Source organism: Sinocyclocheilus anshuiensis, unplaced genomic scaffold, assembly GCF_001515605.1.
Source record: "Sinocyclocheilus anshuiensis isolate Anshui unplaced genomic scaffold, SAMN03320099.WGS_v1.1 scaffold154, whole genome shotgun sequence".
In the NCBI taxonomy this organism is placed as follows: Eukaryota; Metazoa; Chordata; class Actinopteri; order Cypriniformes; family Cyprinidae; genus Sinocyclocheilus; species Sinocyclocheilus anshuiensis.
The window spans coordinates 801021-828035 of record NW_015546101.1 but is presented as its reverse complement, the minus strand read 5'-3'; the positions used below and the strand labels follow the sequence as shown (position 1 = coordinate 828035).

General features: G+C 38.2%; 1 protein-coding gene across 1 annotated transcript; it reads left to right on the top strand.

The window, feature by feature from the left end:
• The first annotated feature begins 762 nt into the window (after nucleotides 1-762).
• Nucleotides 763-26411, top strand: LOC107700428 (retinal dehydrogenase 2-like). Its single transcript, XM_016502064.1, has 13 exons — nucleotides 763-991; nucleotides 9651-9755; nucleotides 10290-10430; nucleotides 13189-13318; nucleotides 15441-15502; nucleotides 16522-16650; nucleotides 17011-17124; nucleotides 22182-22284; nucleotides 22952-23136; nucleotides 24098-24262; nucleotides 24359-24516; nucleotides 25506-25580; nucleotides 25669-26411. The coding sequence occupies exons 1-13, from the start codon at nucleotides 875-877 to the stop codon at nucleotides 25739-25741; spliced, it is 1557 nt and encodes a 518-aa protein (XP_016357550.1). The 5' UTR covers nucleotides 763-874; the 3' UTR covers nucleotides 25742-26411.
• The last annotated feature ends 604 nt before the right edge of the window (nucleotides 26412-27015 follow it).

The following is a 27015-nucleotide window of genomic DNA, read 5'->3' as shown; positions in this document are numbered from 1 at the left end:
AGATGTTACAGGAGAATCTGTGAGAATGAAAGGGGCAAACGGGCTTTGCCAAAGAAAACTTTAACGTTTACGTGACAGTTTGAGCACCCCAATGGCGAGAAACCCTACCTAACCTTTATTTTTTAATACTGCAGTCTGTTTTTATTGTTAATTTCAGCCAGCAAACGGTCGGTCTGCAAAATACACGTTATTGATAGCCTAGTTTAGTGGTATAGGCTACTGTACAATTTTAGACCACCAGACTAGTGTGTTATACCTACCGTTTACATAGACCATGGGAAATATATTACTTTGAACAACCTTTAAAACTTATCTATGTTTATGACTTTAAAAAATCGTGGTTTGTTAAAAATTGGTTATTGGAAAACATCTTATAGAATAATTTTGAACATTGTTTTTCGTGTAAAACACCTGAAATGTGTCTTTAATAAGGTCATATTAAATGTTATCACATTATTTTTTTAAACCAGATCTTCACCTTAAAAACGAGTTAAGATTCAGTTGTTAAATAGGCTAATACTTACAGCTGATCATTTAGATCCACATGAAACACGTTTTCAGGTTACCTGACAAAACATTTTTACAGTGCAGTTTACTACTGCCTGTCAGCTGAATTTCTTCCTGATAAATCCGGATAGTCCTACATACTGTTGTCTTGACATTGGGCGGTATCTCTCTCACTCAGTATGGTCAGAAAGGGAGAGAGAGTAGTTTATGTAAATGCTCCATTTTAATTATATTGGGAGGACGGCCCTATTCTCTGCCCAATAAAAATGGACCAGGGCTGACACCTGGTTATAAACACAGGAAGGATTCCAAAGTAGTAATCGCAAATCGGCAGAAAAAAACCCAACCGGCATCTTCAAGAAACGCAATGACCTCCAGTAAAGTTGAACTGCCAGGAGAGGTGAAGAACGACCCGGCTGCGCTCATGGCATCTCTTCATCTGGTGCCCTCACCGGTACCCAATCCTGAAATCAAGTACACTAAGGTTCGTGAGACTTTTTACAACATTTTTCAAGAATCATTAAATTCCTTAAACTGGAAATGCAAGCTTCGATTAGATGACACGTTCGATCTGTTGTGACTGCGCGCAAACAGATCACTGGTAAAGAAGCGCAACGTGTTGCTACCGTGGCATTGATAACAGGCTCGTACCTATACATTTAAACTGAATGTAGCTCACCAGTATTGATCTTAAGATATTGCGGCTCATAAGTAGCCTACGGTAGATGATGACTTGATCATGAGGCTCTGCATATGCATTTGGTAACAAGTAGCAAGTTTTGGCTGTATGGAGTATTCTTTAGGTACGCAGTAGGCTATAATTGTGTGCTGTTTGCAATATAGCCTATCGATTCTCCGTTTTATTCAAATCTAATAAACAAACAAATATTTGTGTCTATATAAAGAGTGTGAACGTCTAGATAGGCTGCCTGTTAGGCTATATAATAGAGAGGGGCATCGATCATGAAAGTTTTCTCTATCTTGATAGTGACAATTGTGAGTCCATAGAGCTTTAATAATCTTATTTAAACCGGTTAAGAAGTTTTGCCTTGAACTGAACTGGTTGTCATTATTTACGACTTTACTTTACACTATAGGCATTTCGGTGCGCGTTAGAGATCCGCCTCTCTCTCCTTTGAATTATGTGGTACAGTCTATAGTTCAGCTTAGTTTCTAAATGATTCATACTTTCTTTATGTTGTGGACAAAAAAAAAAATAAATCACCAACACGCCATATGTTCATTATTGTGATCACAACGCAACTACTTTACCGCAAGCCGGATCATGTGTTTGAAATTTATGGACACTTGTTTTAAATGCAAGTGTTATGGGATACAACCCAGAAGATTTAAAACAGAAACTTTCTACAATTCTAAAATTGCAGGGTTGGTAACAAGTATAGCCTATTATAATGACAAGAAGGCAAAGTATGCTATTATATGATTTCAATAGTCATCTTATATTAATCTCTCTGAAAATGAGAAAGAAGTGCTGAATCATTCCATAAAATGATTATAAAATATAATCTCTCTTGTTTTGTTGGTAAGGTCATCTTAAATGATGCCTGTTTTGACAGTAATAATTTTATTGCTGTGAGGTGAGAGAATAAAGTCAAAGTGCAGTGCAGGCCAATTATCACTGTGGTAAAGAGAGTAAATTTCAGCCAGAGCAAGAGCTGGAGACACCTGTGACATACACACCCTGCTGCGTCTCCTGCTCTCATTGCAAACCTGCTTTCAGAAACACATGGGAGTGTGAGAAGGATTCATCCTTGGGAATTTGTGTACTGGTTGTATGGGTGTGTGGGGGGTTTCAGTTTGGGCATTAGTGATGTGAACTCCCCTCACACCCTTTTCCATCTCCCTCTTTCTCTCTTTCTCTTGGTCTCTTTCTCTCTATTCCCACCCCCTCTCACTTTTGATTTTGTGTGCCTGGTGCAGCCGCAGCACAGCCTCTGATGTAACAGTCCAAATATGCCCAATCAATACTATTCTTTCAAAAGTAGTCAATGCAGAGCCAAGTTTTTATTATTTGTGTAGGTCTGAGGTTAACTCATTTCAGCGAAACTCCATGGAGACTTCTTAAGTTGTTTTCTGTGCTGTTAATGAGCAGTACTTTATGCCAGAGACGCTGAGTCATTAATGGGTGTACTTAACATCTATCACTGTCAACTACTAATGTAAATACTGAATCACATCCAGTCTGGCATTTAAAGTAAAATAATTAATATCAAGCAGTGAAAGGGAGAGGTAGTGGCAAGTTATTCAGTTAGGTAATACAACAATCATTACAAACCATATTTTACAGCAATTAATGGTTTGTTGTATGTGAGTGTCTTGTTATCAGACACAGTCATAATATTTAGTATTTATTTATTATTACTTTTTATTATAATAATAAATATATCATGCAAAACGTTTCTATTATAGTTATATTTTGAATATTTTTTTTAATTATTTACTGAAAGCCTTATTTATAAGATTAGCACTCAATATAATGAGTGCTGCAATTTTTATTTAGTTTTTTATTTGTTCACATGCTAAATCCAAATAATCTGAATAGTTAGGATTGTTCCTTGTACAGTGAAATGACAGTAAAATTGCTACAAGGTGGACTTTGTGCTCCCCAGTAAACTTTTCATGCCACCAATTACATTTGTGCTTATTATGTGACAGTCACTACACCTGCATTTGTTACAGACTTGAGATTAACACACTGATAGGGAACTTATCTGCCCTGCCATTCAACATTTACGACTGAGCTTCCGCTTATCATGCCGATATTTCTCAAAGTCCTGTTGTTTGGTGCAGACACCTGAGCTCAGTACACTTTACAGTCTTACAGAATCTCCTCTTGACTCCACACAGCGTATAAAGAGTGTGTGTTTGACTGGTCACAGGAGAGCTAGTCTGCTGAAGGAGTTCTCTTTCTCTCTTTTTCTGTATGCCGGCCCACTGGCCTGATAATGGCACTAAGGAAGCCATAAATTTGTCTCCGGTGATGGCTGGTTATGGATGTTTTCTCTTCTTTTTTTCTCTTCGGATGGAAAAGAGAAAAAGAAAGGAAAGTATGTTGATAGTGTGAATCAGTGTAATTGATTAGGACCCGGGAGTCTTTTTGAAAGAGAGGTGTTGGATTCCAGCAGGCAGGGTGATGATTTGCTCACTCCATTCAGTTATAACACATAAGTGAAGCAGACTCTTGAGATTAAAACCTGGAAGAAGATAGGAAACAGGAGACAGGATATTACTCTCTCGCTTTCCCCTGTGCCATGCAACTGATAATTGCACATTTGGAATAGATGTGGTTTGCAGTAGGTGGAATTTATCGATGATATTCAATAAATATTTATGTATAGATAATCTTTGCATAGAATTCTGGGTTTTCTAATGAATGTGGTTTAGTTGTTCAAGAAATAATTGACTCAAAAATGAAAAATCTGTCATCATTTACTCACCTTTATGTCGTTCCAAACCTGTATGACATTCTTTTTTCTGTGGAACACAAAAGAAGATATTTTGAAGAATGTTTTCACAATAGATAAAGATAAAAGATTTTTTTGTCCATACAATGAAAGTTAGTGTGGTCCAAAATATCTTGATTTTTCCAAATATCTTGTTAAAGTAGGAGGGAGTAAATGTTGACAGAATTTCTGTATTTGTCTGTGCATGTGTATGTTTCTCTATACTGAGAGCTTCATGGAGAAAAAGACACTTGATAGCCATTTGTTGGACATGTCTTTATATTATAAGGGCTTAAGCGTCCAGCCAGGACAGTAGTGTGCGCTGAAGTGAGGACCTTTGTAAGCTAATCTTTGAGACAGCTTGAGTGAATGAGGTAGGCCCCATCAATCCGTCAGTGCATGAGATAGTACAGATGGGAGTCAGGGGGGGTTTCTGCTCTAGAAGCTGTCCAGCAGGGTGTAATATATGGCTGTGTCTCACTGTTAGGGTCAGTGGCCCTGACTTACGAGAGTCTGTCCCATACCTCTGGAGTTTTTCACTTCAAAACCCACCATTTCTTCACATCAAACAGCGGCCAAAGTAGAGCATACACTAAGAAGCTTGATTTATTGTAAGCAGCACAGCGAGGACTCTCTTTCTCTCACCCTCTTTTGCTTTGACTTATAATTTTCCCCCTTTCTTACTCTTGATCTTTTCTTCACATCTTCCTCATTGATTATCTTTGGCCTTTGCACTGTTTTTCTCCCTCAGGAAAAAAAAAGAAGCTTGATTTGTCTTTGTATTATTAGCAATAGCATGTTTGTTCTAGCTACTTTTTCTAAATTTAAGCACAGATATGCTAAACAAATATATAACAATTTATTATTATTTTTTGTTGTTAAAAGATTAACAGAACTTAAGAGGTAACACTTTATGGTTCAATTTGTTAAAGGAATAGTTCACAGAAATACGCAAATACTGTCATCATCCTCATTACTCTCCCTCATGTTAAAAGAAGACAGGACTTGAGGTTGAACAGTTCATTTTTTTAACAGCATTTATTAATCTAGATAATATATGACAATTCATCTTTAATAATCTATAATATGGTATTCATAATTCTAAATCATAACTACATAAATATAATACATTCATACTAAATAAATATAATACATTTGCTATTGTTCATTGTTCAAAATACATTTGTAACTATTGTTCATTTAAACTCTTAAGACATTTTAAAATTGTAAATGTAAAAATTAACATTAACCAAGTTTTATAAGTACTAAATATTGTTAATTGTTAGTTCATGATATCTACATTAACTAATGTTAATAAGTTGAACCTTATTGAAAAGTTTAATCACTTTAGACTAAGATTTTTACACTTTTAGTATGTAATGCTAACTTAGATTGACGGTAGGGGTGTCTCTGTCAACCTGCACTGCAGAGTAACATATGTTGCACAATTTGACATCTCAGTTGTGGTAATTGCAATGAATTATGTTACAGAAAAGAGAGAGTGAGAACATGACATGCAGTCTCACTTCCATGTTTTAAGCTCCCTTTTCTCCTGTAACATCAGTAATTCTCAACATCTTGAAGTGTGTCCAGTTACAGAGTAAAAAGTGAGCTGCTCTAGAAAGGATATGAAGCTTCCTGTGCAGACTGAGACCCAGGCTGCAGGTGCCCTGTTAGGATCCGTCTGGCTCTGGAATCCTGGCCTGTTCCATGAAAACACAGATAAAGCACACATAGAAAAGAGAATCTATTTACAATGGCCAAGAACTGTTTGCCATTAAATATCCCTCATGTGTCTGCGCCATTAGAAGGTGCTGGCGGCCAAACAGATGTTTCTCTGGCTGTAGCGTGAGCTTTGGCATCCCTTCCTCCTGCAGTTGTGCGAAGTCTCCAGAGAGCTTGCTGGGGCAGATGAGAAACGGATCAGCATTCTACAACTGCTAGAGTCATTCGAGTCACCCCCCAAAAAAGACTCTTCTCTAGCTCTAGCTGTCCCAGAGGAACGAAGTCAACCTCTTGCGTTTGTGGCTGATAACCCTCTTTCCTGTGTGAAGTAATGCTGGTGATAAAGAATCTCAGCAATAAGGAGCATAACCCTACACTCTTAAAAATAAAGGTGCTTCAAAAGGTTCTTCAAGCGATGCCATAGAAGAACCATTTTTGGTTCCACAAAGAACCATTCAGTCAAAGGTTCTTTAAAGAACCATCTCTTTCTTACCTTTTTGTAATCTGAAGAACCTTATTTCGCCACAAAGAACCTTTTGTGAAACAGAAAGGTTCTTCAGATGTTAAAGGTTCTTTATGGAACCATTTAGACAAAAAGGTTCTTCTATGGCATCGTGAAGCACCTTTATTTTTAAGAGTGTAGTGATGCTGTCATCCTACGCCGTGGGTCTATCTTCCACAATCTGTTTATGATAGGCACTGCATATCTCACCATCTAATTAGCTTTGCAGACGAGCGCAGTCAGCACCGTGAGACTGACAGCTTGAATTAAAAAAACATGGAGTAATTCTAAATGTTTGCAGCTGTCTTGTGCTGTGGCCTGTGCGTAAAATCTCAACCTATCCACACTCTGTCTTATTTCATAACAGCCTGTAGTACAATGTGTTAGTGTAGGATGAACTGGCAGTGCTTCTCTTTCGGTTTGTGTACTGCATCAAGTGGCTGTTTTGTTTACAAGATAATACATTTTCTGGCCCCCTGCTGTTGTAAACAAAATCTAGTTGTCACAGCTTGGCGGTTAGTTTTTATACTCAACTCAAGTTTGAAAGTTCTTCCAGCGCTGTGCCTCAAACAAACTCTATACTATATTTTTTTATGATAAATGATAAGAATTTAAGTTTAAAAAAAAATTAAGTATATATATTTTTTAATTTTTTTCAATTTCAACAGGAAAGAAATGCTTAAGTAAAATTATATGTCATTTTAAAATGAATGCCATTTTCCTTAAATGTTTCTTTGCTTTTGAATTTGTCTGCCAAAATCAAGCAATAGAAAGTATGGATTGAAATTAAGTAATGGTTTGTATCCAGTAATGGATTGTATTAAGCTGAGCATATTGCACCTTTTTTTTAGTGATGTTCAAAACTTTGTTTATTAAAGTTCACCTCTTTAATAAAAATGTCCTAATAATACCCAGTATCCTGAAACCTGTCATAAGTAATTGTTAAACTTTAAATTCAACAAATATTATAGCTGTTTGACAATTGAATATATTTGTTTATATTCTGTTTTGTCAACCATGTTTACACTTGAGTCAGGTTTGTCCCTATTTAGCAATGCTATAATTGAAATGTTTTTAGGAAGTCTTCACAAGGACAAATATGGACCATAACTGTGTCTACACTGAAATGGAATCATTGGCATGACAAAGTTAGCATAATTTGAGTTTATTTAGGCTTGTTAATTCACTAAAATGGACATCAAAGTTGGGAGATTTAAGTCATTGTGACCTGTGAGAACTGTATTGTTTACTTCAGGTGTTAAAATTAAATTTCTAACAAGAAAAAAGCATCTTTTAGCGAGAAGTATTCCGTTTAGATCGTAAAGTACAAATTCCCTGAAATAATGCTTAAGTGTAGTAATGAAGTACGATTACTCAAGTTCTTTACAGCCCTGCTGAAGCCTCCAGCAGGGTTACGGCAAAGAAGTGGTGATCAATATGAATTTTTGCACTTTTGCACTTGCGTTCTTATCCCTTTTCTTTAATCAAAGCCAAAGTATAAAGAAAGCTTGAGAGTTGATTTACTGCACCGGCCTGTCACTCTTTATCAACTTTCTCAATGGGAAGAGACAAAAGTCCGAGAGCCCCCAGAGCTCAGGAAGACTGGGCCAAATGGCCTCTAATGGTCGCCTTTTACTAGTCGTGATTTAGATGGTGGCCCAGTCCGCTGCTCACCCAGCATTCCCCTCTCCTCTATTCCGGGGTGCTGTAAGTGTGGGGTTACGAAGAGCATAAAGCTACCCACCGTCTGCATTCTTCCCTGGCCCACTGGCCTGTCACAGTCTGCCCCTGATTTAAGGCATTCCGCTGCAGTGGCCTCTATAAATTTTAAAACTAATTCGCTCCTCTACGGGGCTTTCTGTTTTTGTAACAGGCCCTCGGCTCGACGAGGCCACTGACACTTTTATGAAGTGCTCCAAATGAGAGTCAGATTAAAGGTAGCCCCCTTAATGCAGGAGGCCTGTGAGGAGCGAGCGAGGGGTGTCTGATGTAAATGTATCGGAGAGGAATCAGCATGGTGCAGACTGATACCTACCCTAACCAGGAGAGATTTATTCATGCCAATTTTAGGGGAGACACAGAGTGGGAGCTTGAGCTGCCTCCATGTCAATTGGCATTTTATACCTGTTCTAAAGTAAACACGCCTCTTGGTTTACAGCCAATTCAATTGTACTTAAGCCTGTAAGTTTACATTAGTAAACATGCTGGAGAGTTTGAGGAGGCCCAGGGCCACGGTTCACTTTGAACCAGACGTCTTCCTCTATGCAGATGACATGAAGGGTAAATGTTTTTTACGTATGAGTAAATGTTGAGCTCAGAGCCAGCAGTTGCTTTAACACCTTATCCTTCACCGGTTTGTTGAAGTCAGCTTAAGTACCATCTGTTTGCATAAGTCTTGAATATTGAAATCTCACTTGCCTTATTTGTATGTTGTGTGCTTTGAAAGCAATTTGTGTGCATAGAGAAAGATGTATTTTTCTTTTCTTCTTTGTCGAGCTTGAAAAATCCATCTTTTGGAATCTGAGGCGGCTGTTTTACGGGCCGCTTCTTTTAACGCATCACCAGAGCCAGAGTGCCGCCTGAGTTTTATGATCTCATAAACGAGCAGTGATGTTGTGAAATGTGTGTCTGTGTGTATCTCTGCATTTGTGTGTGTGTCTATGCACTTCTATCTGTGTGCGCATTTGTGTGTCTGATAGGGATTTATCTCTCCTTTCCCCTTTCCCCCACCTCTTTCTCTCTGGTTGCTGGATCACTCCCAAAAGAGTGATATTGGGCAGCCCTGCAATAGCACACTGTTCCCAGAGATTCCTCTCACACCACAACCATGAAACACACGGGGGGAGAAAGACTGTCTCTTTTAATTCTGTGCATCATCATGAAGTTACTAAATAACTCACTGTAATTCCTCCTGGGTCTAAAGAAGCACATTTTATTGGTGGTGTTTGACATTCTGCATTAAAATTCTTAATTCTCATGCAAAGAGTTTTCTTGTTTTGTTACATCAATTTTAAGTAGTGGTGGACGAAGTATCCAAATCATGTACATGAGTAAATGAAGACAGGCATATAGAATAGAGCTCATAGGTTTGAACTCTGGAGACTCGCTCCAATCAGTGTGATCTGATTCAGTAGTTTCAGCATATATATACGTTATTTTAGTATCATTGAGATACTATTATAGTTTTGAATAATATTTTGATTTTATTTTTACTTTTTTATTTTAAGTTTTAGTAATTTTGTTGTGTTTTTGACTTAAAAAAAAAAAATGTAAATATGTAGTTTTTTTTCAGTTTTAGTTAACTTAGTAAAATAAAAAACATATATGTAGTTACTGTCCACCACTGATTTTCAGTAAGTTTTTTATTTATATGTTTATTCATTCATTCATTTTTGAAAGGGGGCCTCACTGTTTTAAAAACTAATCAGTATCTTTCTCTTCTCTCCCTGTAGATTTTTATTAATAACGAATGGCATGATTCTGTGAGCGGTAAGGTCTTCAGCACATACAACCCGGCTACAGGGGAGAAGATCTGCGATGTCCAGGAAGCAGATAAGGTGTGTGTGTGTGTGTGTGTGTGTGTGTGCTTTCTTAGCATGCTAGTGTGTTTGTCAGCAAAGTGTGTATTTGGTAATTGGTCAACCCATTGCCAGAAACAGGTTTGGCACAATTGCTCTGTTGGACTACATTTAGTCGTCCAGCACCGCTATTGTGCTTCTCACTTTCAGCCTTCACTCAGCATGAATAAGCATCCAGAATTGAAAGAGAGGGAGGGAGGGAAGTAGGGGGCTGTAGTTCAGTCTAATGTGGTTGAGCAAGCTAGAGGCTGTAGTTCCACTCTGTAAATCAGGCAGGAAGTGTGGAAAACTAGAATGGATACAGGAAATAAAGACCCCCTGAACGTGCAACTGGGGAAATCATTGAGACTCATCCGGAATGAATGGATTTCATTTGTCCCAAAGGTGGACAAACACCTGTTCACAGGATAAGGTTTTATCATTAAGTGCTTTCCTCTCTCTCCTCCTCTTGTTTCTCTCTCTCTCTCTCTCTCTCTCTCCCTGTTCGGTCCCCTCTCTTTGCCTTTCTGTTAGGCTGATGTGGACAAAGCCGTGCAGGCTGCACGTTCGGCCTTCTCTCTGGGTTCAGTATGGAGGAAGATGGATGCATCTGAACGTGGGAAGCTGTTGTTCAAGCTAGCTGACCTGGTGGAAAGAGACAGAGCCTACCTTGCTGTGAGTACTTCATCCAACACTCTCGCCAGATGCAAATACTAAACCTCTACTCAAATGTGTGTAGGGGGAACTTTCCTAATTTGTTACTTTTTGTTGTAACATGTTTGTTTTGTTTTTGCATTGAAATGTAGAGAATATATGTGGAATATCAATTTTATTTAATAAATGTAAACTTTAATGTAAATATTTGGTATAATGCAGTGTTGGATATAATGCAGCCTTTACCTTTGGCCCACGACCCTCAGTCAGGTTTGATTTTTGGCCCTTCGTAGTAAAACGTTTGTGCACCTCTGCTATTTATATTCTGTAACACTTACAGTTAGGTTCAATTCATCAACATTAGTTAATGCATTGGGTGTCATGAACAATAATGAACAATACTTTTAACAGCTAGGTTAATGCTCGTTTCTGCATGTTCTAATACATTTTTAACATTTAAAGTTGTATAATTTAATATTAGTTCATGTATTAAGAACAACAGTGAATTAACAATGAATAACAGTGTATTTACAAAATGAACTTTAAAGGGGTGGTTGATTGCGATGTCACTTTTTTAACGTTAGTTAGTGTGTAATGTTGCTGTTTGAGCATAAACAATATCTGCAAAGTTTCGAAGCTGAAAGTTCAATGCAAACGAGGTTCTGCGCGATCCTCTTCAATAATATCCTCTGCGTCTCAATCGGGCTCAAATTGATAAGCAATATAGACGATGTCATTGTTTACAATACAACCGGAGCACATGCCGCTATGTTGAGGGGCGGGACGATTAGACGCACGCTAGAGGCGGTTTAGCCAATCACAACACACTGGGCTAGCTAACCTATCAGAGCCCATCGCCTATTTCTGAGTGAGGGGCTTCATAAATGAAGGAAATGACCAATGTGTTTCTCAGAGAAGGGACAGAGCGGTGTGGAATAAAGGTAAATTATGTGAAAAATAATGCGTTTTTTTTTTAAACTAAGCATTAACACATGTTAGACTGCAACCCATAAACACAATCAAGCCTAGAAAAGAAACAGTGAACCACCCCTTTAAGATATATGAATAAATACCTTTTTGTTAAAAAAAAAAGTTTAGGTAACACTTTATTTTGATGGTCCCTTTTGAACATTCTGTTGACAATAAGAAATGTTGCACCTACATGTCTACTAACTGTTTTGCTTAATAAAGTAACTCTTTATGGTCATGGTCTCCCAACAGACATTCTACTGACTATAAGTAACTTTGCAAGTACATGTCAGCTTATTCTAACCCTAACCCTACCAGTCTACTAATACTCTACTAATACTCTAATGAGACTTAGTAGACATGTAGGTGCAATATTACTTATAGTCAACAGAATGTGTTAAAGGGACCATCAAAATAAAGTGAAACCAAAGTTGATAATAAATACATGTAAATATTTTTTTAAACTTCATTTTAATTTAAAATGTTACCATTTCTAAAGATGCACCAAGAATTTCAAAAACAATGTTTGTTTATAAGTAGGTTTTCTAAACCCTCCTCTATCTGTCATTGATCATCAAACAGGTAGTCCTGTCCCATTGGCAAAGGTCCAATTTTCTTTTTTTTGCTCTTTACAGACTGTAGTGCTGTCACAAATGTATGTTTTATTACTCGGGACTATTCCAGTGTTATCCATCAGATAGAAACTATATTCCAATATATATATATATATATATATATATATATAAATAAACACTTACAACAACTTTAACTGTAACAAATTTTTTGCAGGTTTTAAAGATCCTGCATCATGTTTTTTGATTTTTTAAATATATATTTAATAACTGGTTTTGTAAGTACTGCTCAGTTAGAACCAAGAAGCCTGACCCGTGCTCTCTTGTTAACATCAGTCTTGACTCCCTCATAACTATCACCTTCACTCACGAACCAGCGGTCATCTGGCCAGACTTAAACCAAGTCTCATTCTAGTCAGTGCCAGTTTTTGGTGAGTGAGAATCAGATTTAACAGGACAGAACCATCTGAGCAGACAAAGACGCTCACAACAATAAGCAAGTGTTTAATGAGTGGGCCTGTCTGTCTGCCTCAGACTTGTTGAAGCTTCATGACAGGAGCCGTAGGAGTTGTTGTTTTTCGAACAATTTTGATTTGCCCTGCAAATGTTTGAAACCCATGATGATGACAACACCGAGTTGAAACACATGACCTTTGGGCGCTAACGATCACTTAGGTTAAGAGCGAAACGTAAAAGAGAGGTATTGTTCCTTTCTATGACGTGCTTTTATCTCTGGCGTTCTTCCGCCCTGGACATCTGCGTTTACTTCCCACTCATGGAGATGTGTCTAAAGAGACAGATTCAGAAACAAAAGTGCTATGTTTGTCTTTGTGCGTGCAACTCTCCGAAGCCTGCTGTAGCCATTTTGAGTAAATCTCTTTCATGTTACAGTTTAGACTTTGTCTTAAATGGACTGAAACAACAGATTTTCTCCATCCAGCTCTGAACAAGTGTCAGAACGTATTGCTTTGAAAGAGAAATGCGTCGCCCATGTGGTTACGATCACTCCTTATATCAATCCCACGTCGATAAGAAATCATGGCTGGCTGACATAAAGATAACAAAGGCAGGTCTCTGGTGATGGCTATATGAGTATCATGTTTCCTAGGGGAGCAGATGTAAGTGTGTGCTTTAGATATGCTTAGTCTGAATGCAGCTTGGGGGGGGTGTCAGGTTTAATCTCTATGAGTGATTTTTCATCACACGCCCACACTCTCATCTTCCTTCTCTCCTCCCAGACCCTGGAGTCTCTGGACACTGGGAAACCTTTCCTCTCCTCCTTCTTTGTGGACCTTCAGGGAACCATTAAAACTTTTCGATATTTTGCTGGATGGGCAGATAAGATCCACGGTTCCACGATTCCAACTGGTAAGCTGATGCTCATCCTGTCATAAACCCTCACCATAGAATTAGGCAGCATGCAATTTTTGAAGGGTTAGCTTGGATGCAATGTTTCACCTCACAGTAAACAGGCGCTCACAAACAGAAATAAGGAAAACAGTGGGCAGTTTTCGTGTGATAGAGCATAGAAAATATAAATACTATAATAATATGAAATTTCATTTGATATTTCTGAAAAAATCATTTAATTATATATATATATATATATATATATATATCATTTTTAAAAATTTTTATTAAATGAATCATTTTATTAATATCCTTTTAATACTAAAAATTATGTGTAAATAATATTGGCTGGGGGGGCCAAAAAGTTTTTTTTCCTATAAAAATTAATAAAATAAAACCCTTTGTATAAATCCTTACACATAATTTTTTCTACGTGTAATTGTGTACCTTTTAATGTATATGTGCACTACCATTAAAAAAGTTTGGGGTCAGTAAGGTTTATTTTTAAAATAACTCCTGTTTTTTTAAACTTTATATTTATCAAAGAATGCTGAAAATAAATCTTAACACAGTTTCCACAAAAATACTAAGTAACCGTTTTCAACATTGGTAATGTTAAGAAATATTTCTTAAGCGTTCTTCTTAAAATTTAATTTACAATATAACTGTTTTTACTGTATTTTTGATCAAATAATTCAGCCTTGGTGAGCATATAAAACTTATGTCAAAATCATTAAAAAAGTGTATATTCATTATTAAATTTCACATATTGTGGTTGGTTCGTTATATATCCAAAATCACATAATGTCACTGATATAAACTGTATGATTATGAAAGCTGGTAACACAGCAATGCAGCAATGGAGAGCATGGAAGTACAGGCGCACTGGGCTGGAAACTGTCATTATGTGAACACAGACCAGACCTTTAGGTGCAGGCCCATCCTAGACATTTTAGGAAGTTTGACCTTGAGCAGAGAGACCACAGCTCTAAGCCAGGGTAGAGCTGTGTTTTCTCTGAGGCCTGCAGGAGATGTTGTGGGGTTATGAAGGTGCACTGAGGGTAAACAGACGAGGTCCCGTAACAGTTATAAATCTGAGTGCTAATGGCTGCCCTCCTGTGGAGTGCTGCCATCAGTGGAGCACAGTGACAGCTACAGGGCCGGGGGGCACTACGGGGGTCTGGGGGTCTGTTCTGGCTAATTTAGTTGTTGGAAAGGAACGCGGCAGGGAGCCTGGAGACTACGGGACAGCAGTAGACTTGCAGCTCTGATGTCACGGTGCAGCCATTAGTGTGCAAGTATGTGTGTGCGGGGGAGATTGTGGAGCCGCCCTTCAGGGCCCCCCTGTCACATGGGCCACATGGGAATCGAGAGAGGTGTCCACCGTCGGGCGTCCGTGTAATTATTGTGCATTCCAGCGCTGTCTGTCACCATTTCTCTCTGATTGGCTCATGCTCTAATATTTACTCTTATACTGTCCTATACTGTCCTTCATACAACTCACACACTCCAGTCACTCTTGTATTTGATAATGTCTCCCTCATATTCACTCTCTCATCTTACACAAACAAGCACCCATGCTGCTGCATGCTGTTATTATACGATTTTCACAGCAGGAGAAATAAAAATGAAGAATGGAGGGGAAAAGAACTGTAAATCCCCCTGCCAGCGCTGGAGCTCAGCACTGGGCCTTTGTTGTGTTGCTAAACCAAACTTGCATAGTGAGAACTCACAGTGATTCGCTTTATTTCATTTCTAATCTCATCCATAATAGAATTACAGCACAAACAAACAGAATGTGTGTTTTTGGCCTTCTCTTACCTGGCCACCGAGTGAGATGAATCACTGGCATGCCTCTCGTCCAGATGCTTTAGGCCAGCTGCATGTTTCCACAGCGAGGGATGGCGTGATCACACTCTTTTCCATGTTGCTGGGTCTTTTGTAGACAGTGGTATTATCTAAGCTCTTTCGACTGAAAAGTCTTGTTAGTAAAAATGTCAGCTAATGTGATCTTTTCTGTATTATGTCATTTATTTTCACCTTTTATTTCATTTGAATAGACTTTGTTTATTTTCTAAGCACAAGTATGAAGGGTATTTGACACCATACTCTGGTTCCTTTTGTTTTTTCTGTCACACAGATGGAGAATATTTCACTCTTACCAGACATGAGCCCATTGGAGTTTGTGGACAGATCGTTCCTGTGAGTGTTTTGGCCCTAATTTTCCTTAATATACTTTGCTTAAAATTTCTCTGCCATCTCCACAGTCCTTAATCGGGAGGTATTTGAACCCCTTAATGAAGATGACAGGCTTGTTGAGGTTTTAGTTTTTGGGGAAGCCCTCTTTTCCTTCAAGTCGGCATGAAATTGAAATTCTGTCTTTTAAATTCATGTTATTGATCTTGTTGTGAATGATCCATCTATGCATATTATTTTTGGCCCTGTAATTTTTAGTCAAAATGTCATAACTCAATCTTCCAGTGAAACAACAGTCTTCTTTTTGGTGACATTTGATGGAATCCTCCAATCATTTATTCTGCTTTAACCCTTCCCATTTTTATAAACTTCTGCAAGCTTGCATTCAGATCTGCATCTGTCCAGTCAACAAGTGATAGACTGAACCAAGTCCTCACCCTAATTCATTTCACTCAGATGTACATCACAATACTGCAGAAAACATCTTCAGCTATTTCCATAACACTGTAGCTTTAAAATATATTGCACAGGTTACTGGAAGTGTTTGAGGTTCTTATTAGTCTCTGTATGGTTGGCTACAAAAAGACTGGCAGGAGGAGGTTATGGCCTGTGCCAGTGAGGCAGAAAAAGGAACTGAGAAATAATGAAGCAGGGGTGAGTAGGAGGTTTACTTGAAGGACAGAATTAGAAACAAGGAAGCAAAAAAAAAAAAAAGATTGTGACAATGAAGACCGTGCTTACCACTCTAGACCTCATGATATGAGAAATTACTTTTTTCCAGCAAGGCACACCAAATATTCCACTAAAATCTGGTCCATCTAGCAGGTCATTGAGCATTGTAGGAGAATGACAGGCACAAAGTTACTGAGCCTAAGTGTTACAGAAGATTGTGTGACTCGTTCAGTTTCCAAATGAATGTGCAGGAGTCTGAAATCATTAGTGAAGGAGTTATGCTCTCAAGAAACAAAGATATGAGGTTGTCTGAACGAGCTCCCACAGTAAGTTCCTGACCTATGTCTGTACAGTGGAACTTCCCCCTGGTGATGACAGCATGGAAATTGGGGCCAGCGCTGAGCTGCGGGAACACTGTTGTCCTGAAACCTGCTGAGCAGACCCCTCTCACCTGCCTCTACATCGGTGCTCTGATCAGAGAGGTACAGCAAAATGATTTTACAACATTGTTGTGAATGAAGGGATAAAATAGTATCCATTCTGACCGCATCATATTCATAATACAGCAGTAAAATGATACAAAGTGATACAAAAGCAACATCAACACACATTCATGCAAATGAGTGATATTTCATCATTTGTTCCCCACTGCACCCAGACCTTTGTTGCCTCTCTTGGATTAAGAGGCCCATTTTCTTCTCTTCCTTTTGATGTTCTGTCCATCCTCTCATCCACAGAGCCTGTAGGGAGGTCGGGGTGGGTCTGGATTCCCCCTCCACGGCCTGTGGTGTTCTTGGCTCAGTTCTCATCTAAAGCTTTTTCCTCTCATACTGTTTTCACAGGCTGGGTTTCCACCGGGAGTCGTCAATATTTTGCCAGGCTACGGGCCAACCGCGGGAGCCGCGATCGCTTCACACATGGGCATAGACAAAGTGGCGTTCACAGGATCGACTGAGGTAATTTTCCTATCAGCAGAATGGAAGAATCACACCCTCTCCCCTCATCCTCCTTTCCGCTGGTTTGTCATAGGCCTTGTCCCGAATGACGCTCTTGATGTGGACTCGCAGTCTTGGTCTTCATTCAGGCATCAGTGAAGTCCACAAGACGTTTGACTATTTAGGCATTTTAATCCATGTTGCAAAGTGCGGACTTGTAAGAGTCATTTGGAACCACTGGGATGTGCAAAAATTGTACCTTTAAGGGTACAACTGCTTGTCACTGGGAAAGTACCCTTAAAGGGACAACGTTGTACCTTATTTATGCCTAAAGGGTTCATAGTAGTACCTTAAAGGCCCCAATATACTCGTGACTAAAATCTTTTTCGTTCTTCTCTTTACTCTTGTATGACCTCAGCGGACTCAACAGAAGAAATGCACTGGAGATTTTCACGTCAAAACAGCGCATCTCTTATGTAATCGTCAAGGTGTTTACCAGCCAGAGCTTTGGCAAGCTGTTTCAAACTCCTAAAACGAACTCCATTTTGGCCTGATTTTGTTTGATATTACATCACACCAGTTCGTTCTTCAATTCCACTTGATGTATATTGGGGCCTTTAGGGTACATATTACTACTTTTGTCATTTTAAGAGTACTGCCCCTTGTGACAAGCTACTGTAGCCCTATAGGTACAATTTTTGCAATTTATTTCTGACAGTGAAGGGTTAGTGAATATGTACCCCATTACTGTCGGTGATTATAATGAGAAGCCTGAGGAAGTTGTGTTTATAGGGGGGTCTGTCTGCTGTCTCATACTACACACACTCTCACACCCAGGAATGCTTAGCGGACCACCTGGCTTTCCAAAATTGTTTCTAATAAACAGGTTTTAGGTGGTAGTGGGAATGAAATGTTAATCCACAGGTGGTCTGTCATAAGCACGGAACAGAAACGAGAAATGGACACCATGCCCCACTTCATGTACTGTTAATGTCGTGCCAGTCTGGTTGGACACCTGAGTTCATTTATGCTTTATAAGTGTCCTGTGCATACTGTATAATGACTACCCTTTCTATTGAGCTCCATGCATCAGACATTAGACAGCTACATTGTGGCCCCAGAGGAAAAATTACTCTTTGAAGCCAACTGTATAAATTTAATAGAAAGCCAGGGACTGAAAATAGGCACCATGTTAGGCACAGAGAACTTAGCGCTTGAAAACAGGCCTCACTGACGGTGACATAACTCTGCTGTGACAGCGTATTTTAAACAGTGATTATTTCTAGCTACACTTGCCTCGCTGGTAAGAACCCTTAAGCCCTTTATTCAATTACAGCCTTTCATAAATCGAAATATTTCAGTGTATGTTTTGATCTGTTCTTACACATGCAGCATGTGTTTTGTTATTAATTGAGGTGAATTTTGTGATTTAGAATAGACAGAGCTAAAGCTCATGATGCCATTAGCTTCACCGGAAAAGTGAGTTTACATGCCTAGTTATAATCGAGTTACAGCAGTTTTTACGTAGTGGAGCAACAGTCTTCATCTGTCTGTCCAAGAATACATGAATATATGAAGGATTAAATACACAAATTACCTGTCTTCTGAAAAAAGCACATGATGCATACAACCACGTTATCTGGATCTGTTAGTCTGGCTTTGCAAAAACCAAACTGTAATGATTTCAGTTATTTACTGAACTTTTAAAGTGTATGTACACTGCCGTTCGAAAGTTTGGGGTCAGTAAATTATTTTAAAGAAATTAATTATTTAGCAAGAATTCATAAACTGCTCAAAATGACAGTAAAGACATTTACAATGTGACCAAAAAATTATATTTCAAATAATTGCTTAAAATAAATAAATAAATATTGAACTTTCTATTCATCAGCGTTTCCACAAACATTTTAAGAAGCACAACTGTTTTCAACATTGATGATAATAATAATAGTAATAATAACAAGAAACGAATAATTTAGTTTCTTGAGCAATAAATAAGCATAAATTCTGAAGGATCATGTGACATTAAAGATATAGAGGTAATGGCTGCTGAAAATTCAGCTTTGCCGTCACAGGAATACATTGCATTTAAAAATATATTAATATAGAAAACAATTATGGTAAATTGTAATATTTCACAATATTGTTTCACTGTGTTTTTGATCAAATAAATACAGCCTGGGTGCGCATAAAAGAATACTTTCAAAAATATTACAAACTCTTACTGACCTCAAACTTTTGAACGGTATTGTAAATGTACTTCGTGTTTATCTTTATTGTTAAAGAAACAGAGAATTGTGTGTGTGTCTGTATGTGGACATAAGACTTCTCACACAAACAGAAGTGTTGTTTCAACAGAAAACAAACTAGCTTGTGTCCTTGAAAAGCACTTGTTGAAATGCAACAGATGTTTCTTTTTGTGGGAAATGACAGTTAAGTAATTTCCCAGTTCTCGGCTATTTTGATGACTGCGATGACTATTTCTTTCCTTTAAATCAAAATGTCAATGATAAAACAAGAATGCAGTGACTGAGAAAGAAACATCAACAGGCCACACAAATCCTCAGATGATCATAGCGTCACGCTGAAAATGGTCCCAACCCACCCGTCTTCACCCACACTTCCACTGACTGACTTTCACAGGAAACTCATCACTATACACCCCACCCTCTTGCCCTTCCTCTTCACTGGCAGTGGTCACACAGGGTTTTGCTCTTCTCCTCCTGTCAGCACCGCTGCTGTGGGTGTTGCTGAGCTCTAATCTGGACTTGATTAGGCAGCCCAGATCTCTCATGCTGTGCGTGTGTGTACATACACAGACTCTGAGTCACTTCAGAAGGGAGGACTAGGCCGGGGGGTGGGGGTGGGGGGAGTGAGGCATTCTGGTGCGTGGTATATGACCTGCCCATTGCTGCTATTTGTGGAGTATAGCCCCTTTGTGACAAGTGTGCAGTGTGATTTCTTTTTCATCTTGTATGAATCAAAAAGCACTATCAACCTTTTTTTTAAGTGGTTTAAAAAATGTTATACATTTATCATTATTTTTATTATTATTTATTATTAATATTAATAATAACAACAATATATATTGTAGTATACACAAATTAAGGTCATGACTGCAGACAAACCAGGTGTAACTAAACATTGCGGCACTAGTAACTTAACATTTTGTGACAACAGCTCAGCTGTTTTTAAGCAACTTTTTCCCAATGAATTAGCACTACACAAAATTAGTTCATTAGAATGAATTGGTTAATTTTGACAATTCTTGTAAATTAACTGATTCGTGTCCCTACATGGCAATTTTAGTCCCCCCCCCCCCACACACACACAGTTTTTATAACCTTTTTTTTATATCAGTGAATACTATATATGTATTTAGTGTAAATGTATCAGTTCAAGTTAAGATATTATTAATTTATTCATTCGAAAACAGAAAAAAGTGTTAATTATGAATTATAGGCTATCATTGGATAGTTCTACACTACATAGTCAGGATTTTTATTTTTTTTTATATATAAATGAATACTTTCAATGATGCATGTAATTGATCAAAAGTGACATCCAAAGACTGTTATAAAAAATTTGTATTTCAAATAAATGCTGTTTTTTTATCTTCCTATAAATCAGTTCCACAATAGTATCAAGCAGCACAACAGTTTTAAACTGTGGTAATATTAGCATATTAGCATCATTTCTGAAAAATCATGTGACACTGAAGACTGAAGTAATGGCTGCTGAAAATCATAAAAATAAATAGCATTTTAATGTGTACTGAAATAGAAAAGTTATTTTAAATTGTAATAATATTACTATTTTTACAGTATTTTTGATCAAATAAATGCAGTCTTGGTGACACTATAATACTTATAATACTCTTCATTCAAAAACAAAAAATCTTACCGACCCCAAACTATTGAGCAGCAGTTGTGTATATTTAAAAAGGCACTGCCACCTTAAGTTTATGTTAGTAGCTTATAGTGTAGCTGACCTCTTTTTCAAAAGAATAGCTTTATTACAGCGTAACTACTTCAAATTATGATGATCTTGTAGCTTGAAAAACTAAAGTAGCCTCCAAAACTGAGACCAGCACTCATATAGGTATAGTATCTGTGAGAAGTAGGCATTTACATTCGTGCAAAGAGCCCAGCTTCCATTTTTCCACTGAGCGAGAGTGTCAGAGGGAACTGAGGAGGATTGTTTTCCCTTCGTCTTCTCCCCTCTCCCTTTCTCTTTCTGCTATCTGATGGAAAACAGATTCACTGTCAGTAAGTATGTTTTGTGGAAAGGTAAAATGTACAAATGTTTGTTTATGGTTAGCAGTGCTGCTCGCCAGCCTCTAAAGCACTGAGCTGGCTGTGAAGAGTGAGACGGTCTTTCTCACACACACACACACACGTGCAGGTAGAAAAGAATAGTTTGACGTGAGCATAATGTTCTCTGTGATGTGAAGCAAAGCCCCAGACAGCAGCTGTGTGATGTCTGCAGTGATTACACAGGCCTGAACAGCCTGTAAGATGAGAGCCAGTCCACCGCTAATGTGAAACTTTAGGTGAAAAGAAGTGTGAAATACAGTTGGAAGAGAACAGATTCAGGGAAGAGCAGCACAGGACATGAAATTATGAAACAGTAGACTCCTGTTAAAAAAAGAAACATGCTCCTTAAGCTCAGAGAAACCAAAACCAGACCAATAATCACTACATATGCTTTCATTTATGCACTAACAAAGCCAATAAATGCATTTCAAGGATCTTATTTCCAGTTATTTTGTGGCTCCAAACAGTGTTGAACATCCTACACAAACCTGCGGTCAGTTCTTCCTGTTCTCGATTAACCGACAGATACTGTTGTGTGTTGGACATTCCATTCTCTCTAGCTGCCACCGTATGCACAGATATTTAAGATATGTGAGCCGAATCTCATGGGCCTGATAATAGTGCTGGTGCTGGTTGCCTTGCTGAAGAGGGGCTTCTCATGCAGCAGGATTTATTAATGACAGCATCCCACTGATGTTGAGATTTAGTAAGGATCCTCTGTGAAGTCCTGCTGATTAAAGTGGCTCTTCTCTCTCTCCACAGGTAGGCAAGCTGATCCAAGAAGCAGCAGGAAAGAGCAATCTGAAGAGAGTCACGCTAGAGCTTGGGGGAAAGAGTCCCAACATCATTTTTGCAGATGCTGATTGTAAGTATTCAGACGCTGTTTTACGGCTGCCCTCCTGTTGTCCCGCTGCAACAGTTTGTGCACAGGTGCTACTCCAGAGACTCTCTCTGTGTCACTTGACATCAAAGACCTTCAGGGATCTTTTAGAGCTGCGTCTGGGCAAAAAACTGAGTGTCTTGTGTTTCCGAGAGGCCCATATTCATGCAAATGAGCTTATCTCACTTCCTAAACCCTTGATCCTTATTGTCTCAAAGTAGCCCACCAAACCAAGGCAGAAATCAGAGCTTTTAAATGTTTTCAGCAGCCGTGAGCACGGCCCCCCGTAAATCAGCCGAATGGACCCTGCCAGGACGCATCACACCACAGCCGTAAATCTGCCGGCTCCCATTAACCCTTCAAATGCCACAGCCTGCCACCCTTTTCCCAGGTGTCCATTATCTCACGCAGATGCACATACTCAAGTGTATGCATGCATAAACAGCAGACACCCCAGAAGAACAGGAGAGAAATTTGTTACAGCTGCCTAACTAGAAATGTATGGCTCCAAGTCTATTAATAAATGACTTACTGGCATGTAGGGGATACATTCCTCATTTATCACCTGTTGTTTGGGCTGTTATTTATTTTATTTAAACAATAGTGCATTGCTGGCAGATGTTTAATAATGTGTTTTCTCTCTCTTTCTCAGTTGAGCTGGCAGTCGAACAGGCCCATCAGGGTGTTTTCTTCAATAATGGTCAATGCTGCACTGCTGGTTCCCGTATCTTCGTGGAGGAGACCATTTATGATGAGTTTGTGCGAAGGAGTGTTGAGAGAGCGCGGAGAAGGACAGTGGGAAATCCCTTTGACCCAACCGCTGAGCAGGGACCTCAGGTAAGAGCCAGTTAACTGCTTAAATATCATAAATAATTCATATGTACTACTGTTCAGAAGTCTGGGTTCAGTAAGATTTTTTTTAAAGCAAAAACAAAAAGTAATCATAAACTTAAATGTACTTTTTATATGTACTTTTAATTGATTAAAAGAGACAGTAAAGACATTTATAATGTTACAAAAGATTTCTCTTTCCAATAAATGCTGTTCCTTTTTATTCATCACAAAATCCTGGGAAAAAAATGCATCACTGTTTCCACAAAAATATTAAGCAGCAACCCGATAATAATAAGAAATGTTTCTTGAGCAGCACATCAGCATATTAGAACGATTTCTGAAGGATCATGTGACAATGAAGACTGAAGTAATGACTGCTGAAAATTCAGCTTTGCCCGTGCATGAATACATTAAATTTGTAATCATATTAAAATAGAAAACATTCTAAATTGTAATAATATTTCACAGTATTACTGTTTTTACTATATTTTGTAATCAAATAAATGCAGCCTTAGAGCATAAGAGACTGCTTTAATTAACATTAAACATTTAAAATCTTAACAACTCCAAACTTTTGCATGGTAGTGTATAATATATATGTGACCCTGGACCACAAAACCAATCTTAAGTCGCCTAACAAACCATACATCAATGGAAAGCTTATTTATTCAGCTTGACCCTTATTACTGGTTTTGTGGTCCAGGGTCATATATCTAAAGGAATATGTTTACAATAATATCTTACAGTATTATCTCAAAATACATGTCATATTATTAAATGAAATGTGAGTGCCATCAGAATTGAAACAAAAATCTGTACAATGAAACATTAATAATCAAACAAGACATTATCTGCATAATCTACCCAATTTATTATTTTTAAAATGTCTATGCCTGTTCCAGTTGTCAGAGTAAATAAAGACACAGGATTCAGTAGTTGATCATCTCTGTGTTGACTGTGACAGGTGAGTGTAGAGCAGCAGAGACGTGTACTGGAGCTGATTCAGAGCGGCATCACTGAGGGAGCTAAACTGGAGTGTGGCGGCAAAGCTCCCCTTTCTAAAGGCTTCTTTGTGGAGCCCACAGTCTTTTCTGATGTACAGGACCACATGCGCATTGCCAAGGAGGAGGTAAGCTTTCTTGATCTCTGAATAATGAATCTAATTTCAAATGTTTAAATACTGAGTCAAAGTATTATAATAAAAAAAGCAACAACTTTGTTTTAGATATTTGGGCCAGTTCAGCAGATCATGAAGTTTAAAACTATCGAAGAAGTGATTGAGAGAGCCAACAACACAGAGTATGGTCTGGCAGCAGCCGTCTTCACCACAGACCTCAACAAGGCCATGACTGTCTCTGCAGCTCTGCAGGCCGGCACTGTCTGGTAAGAGTTATATCACATCAACAGATCCTCACACAAAATAAAACACAAATGCCATCCACTTGTTTTGTTTTTGGCCCTAATATCATTGAGTTATATGCACACCTTAATGTGTGCACTGCAAAAAATAATTTTCTAAACAAGTATTTTTTGTCTTGTATTTCATTGAAATATCCAAACATTCTTAAATAAAGATACATTTACTTGAGAAGCAAAATGGCATAAGACGTACAGTCTTGTTTTCTAAAAGATTTTTCAAAATTAAAGGACTTCATGCTTGTTTTCTGGTTTAATTTATTTTCTTTACCCCATTGGTAGAAACAAGACATAATAGTACATTTTCTTAACCAGTTTGTGACACACAACAACAACAACAAAAAAAACAAAAAGCTAAACATATCACATATCTTTGGAAAGCTGAGATTCTTGTGATTCAAATGATGCAAACCATTTTTAACCATTGTGTTGTCCAGCTAATAGCTCCCAGCTATATTCATCTGCAGAAATCTGTTTACAAAAAAAAAAAAAAAATGTAGGGGGAATGTTTTTTCCTTTTTCAGTGTGTTCAAAGTTCTATTACTCAATACCAGTAAGACTTACAGTGATTCTGAGGTTTCTTCAACCTCAGAGTATCACCTTTCAAAAGAGACCAAAACCATGCATTTACTCCAAATGGTTCAAGAACAGCATGCAATTTACTTTGGGTATGCCTTTTTTTAGGCGTTTTAGGCTAATTTTACAGGAATGCTAAGGGGATCATTTAAGAATGTTCAGATATTTGTACTGTAAGACAAAAATGCTGAGCAAGAAAATACGTTTTGCAGTGTAGTGACATTTATTTAAATCCAGTGATTTAAAAAGGAATCCACATGATCTGTAATTTTGTGTGAGGCGAATGAACTGAAATCCCGTGACTGCACTTTTCCACATAGAAAAAGTTAATGAAATCATGAAATCGCTAAGATTGTGAGATGTATTTTTTTGTTGTGCAGGATCAACTGTTATAATGCCCTGAGCTGCCAGTGTCCTTTTGGAGGATTCAAAATGTCCGGCAATGGTCGTGAACTGTAAGTGCATTTTAAAATGATATAACATCACAATTGCATATTCCATACATTTGTGTTTCCATTAACATCACTGTTCTCCATTTTCCAGGGGTGAGATCGGACTGAAAGAGTATACAGAGGTGAAAACCATTACAATGAAGATGTCAGGGAAGAAATCCTAAAGTACAAATATGTACGTTCCTAACAGCGGGAAGTCTTCCTCTGAGGTTAACCACTAGCCATTATCCTTTGGTTGTCTATAGTGGTAAAACACCACACAGTAACCACCCGTCACTTCTGCATTGGAGCACCTCTTCTCCTGCATCTTCGTAGGCTGTTCTCATGAACTACCCTTCATCTCCATCCGGCGTCCACTAGCAGCTCCACATCCACGCCACAGTTAACTGCCTCCACCCATTCCAGCTGTGACCTCCTTTCGCCGGCTCCACTAACCATACTAAAGCACTCGGAGTCCCGGTGAAAGAGGGCTATGCTTTTGACCACTGCACCAGCGACGTGCAGACACTAACAGACTATGACCACTCTCTCTGATTATCTCCCACGGCAAGTGGCCAAAGGAGCTCTGTTGTGTCTGAGGGGTGCCATTCTCAAACCTCATAATTAACTTGCCTTTCCACTGGGTAGAAATCTAGTAGGCATATTAGTTTTTACTAAGACCACTGAAGCTCTCTATCTCAGAAAAAAAGATGTTTTCTTTGAATGAGTATTAATTCTAAAGTTTGTGTAATTGCTTTATGTTTTTATTTTTCATTTCATTGTTTGATTGTTTTTACTATGTGTAACTTTGTCGATGTCTTGACCAATGTAAACAAAAATGATTTACCTCAAAAAGAAAAAAAAGAAAAAGAAGAAAAAAAATCTTTGGTGTGTATTTTCGACAAATGATTCTTCATTGATGCCCATTTATTGTTAGGTTTAAAGAATTATGTACTATGAATATAGAAGTTAAGATATAGAGTAATTTCTTCATTAAAATGTTTTACTCAAAGGCTTCTCTTGAAGGTGATTTTCTAATTGTCTTGCTAAGCATAATGCATAACGACGGAGAAATTATGACTGAGGAAAAAAATAATCATTAGTAAAAGACGGGGAAAAAAATCCCTGTACAGAGATCCTTTTGCAAGATTCATTTCTGCTTCAGTTGTTGCATTTTCAGATGACTCTGAGTATTCAGATTTATGTAAATCAGGGTGAGAACAGACTGAGTCAGAAATTGTTTGGTAAGAGCTCTTCAGATATGAGCAACGTGAGCCAGATAAAAGAAGCACCCAGTAGTGCAACCACCTTAGAAGTTGCATTCCCAAAGAAACAGTCACAATGGATTTTCCCAGCAGCCCAGCCAATCTGCTGATATCCTTAGTCAGACCAACATGCATGATGAAAAGACTTGGCTACGTTACACAACACTGGTCTGGATCTGGAAGAGCAGAAAAGG

Bases quoted from the DNA above. Each gene is read 5' to 3' on its own strand.
- LOC107700428 (XM_016502064.1), top strand. From the start codon at position 875: ATGACCTCCAGTAAAGTTGAACTGCCAGGAGAGGTGAAGAACGACCCG. The intron at 10,431-13,188 runs GTGAGTACTTCA...CTCTCCTCCCAG, and splicing joins GAGACAGAGCCTACCTTGCT to ACCCTGGAGTCTCTGGACAC. The intron at 17,125-22,181 runs GTAATTTTCCTA...CTCTCTCCACAG, and splicing joins CGTTCACAGGATCGACTGAG to GTAGGCAAGCTGATCCAAGA.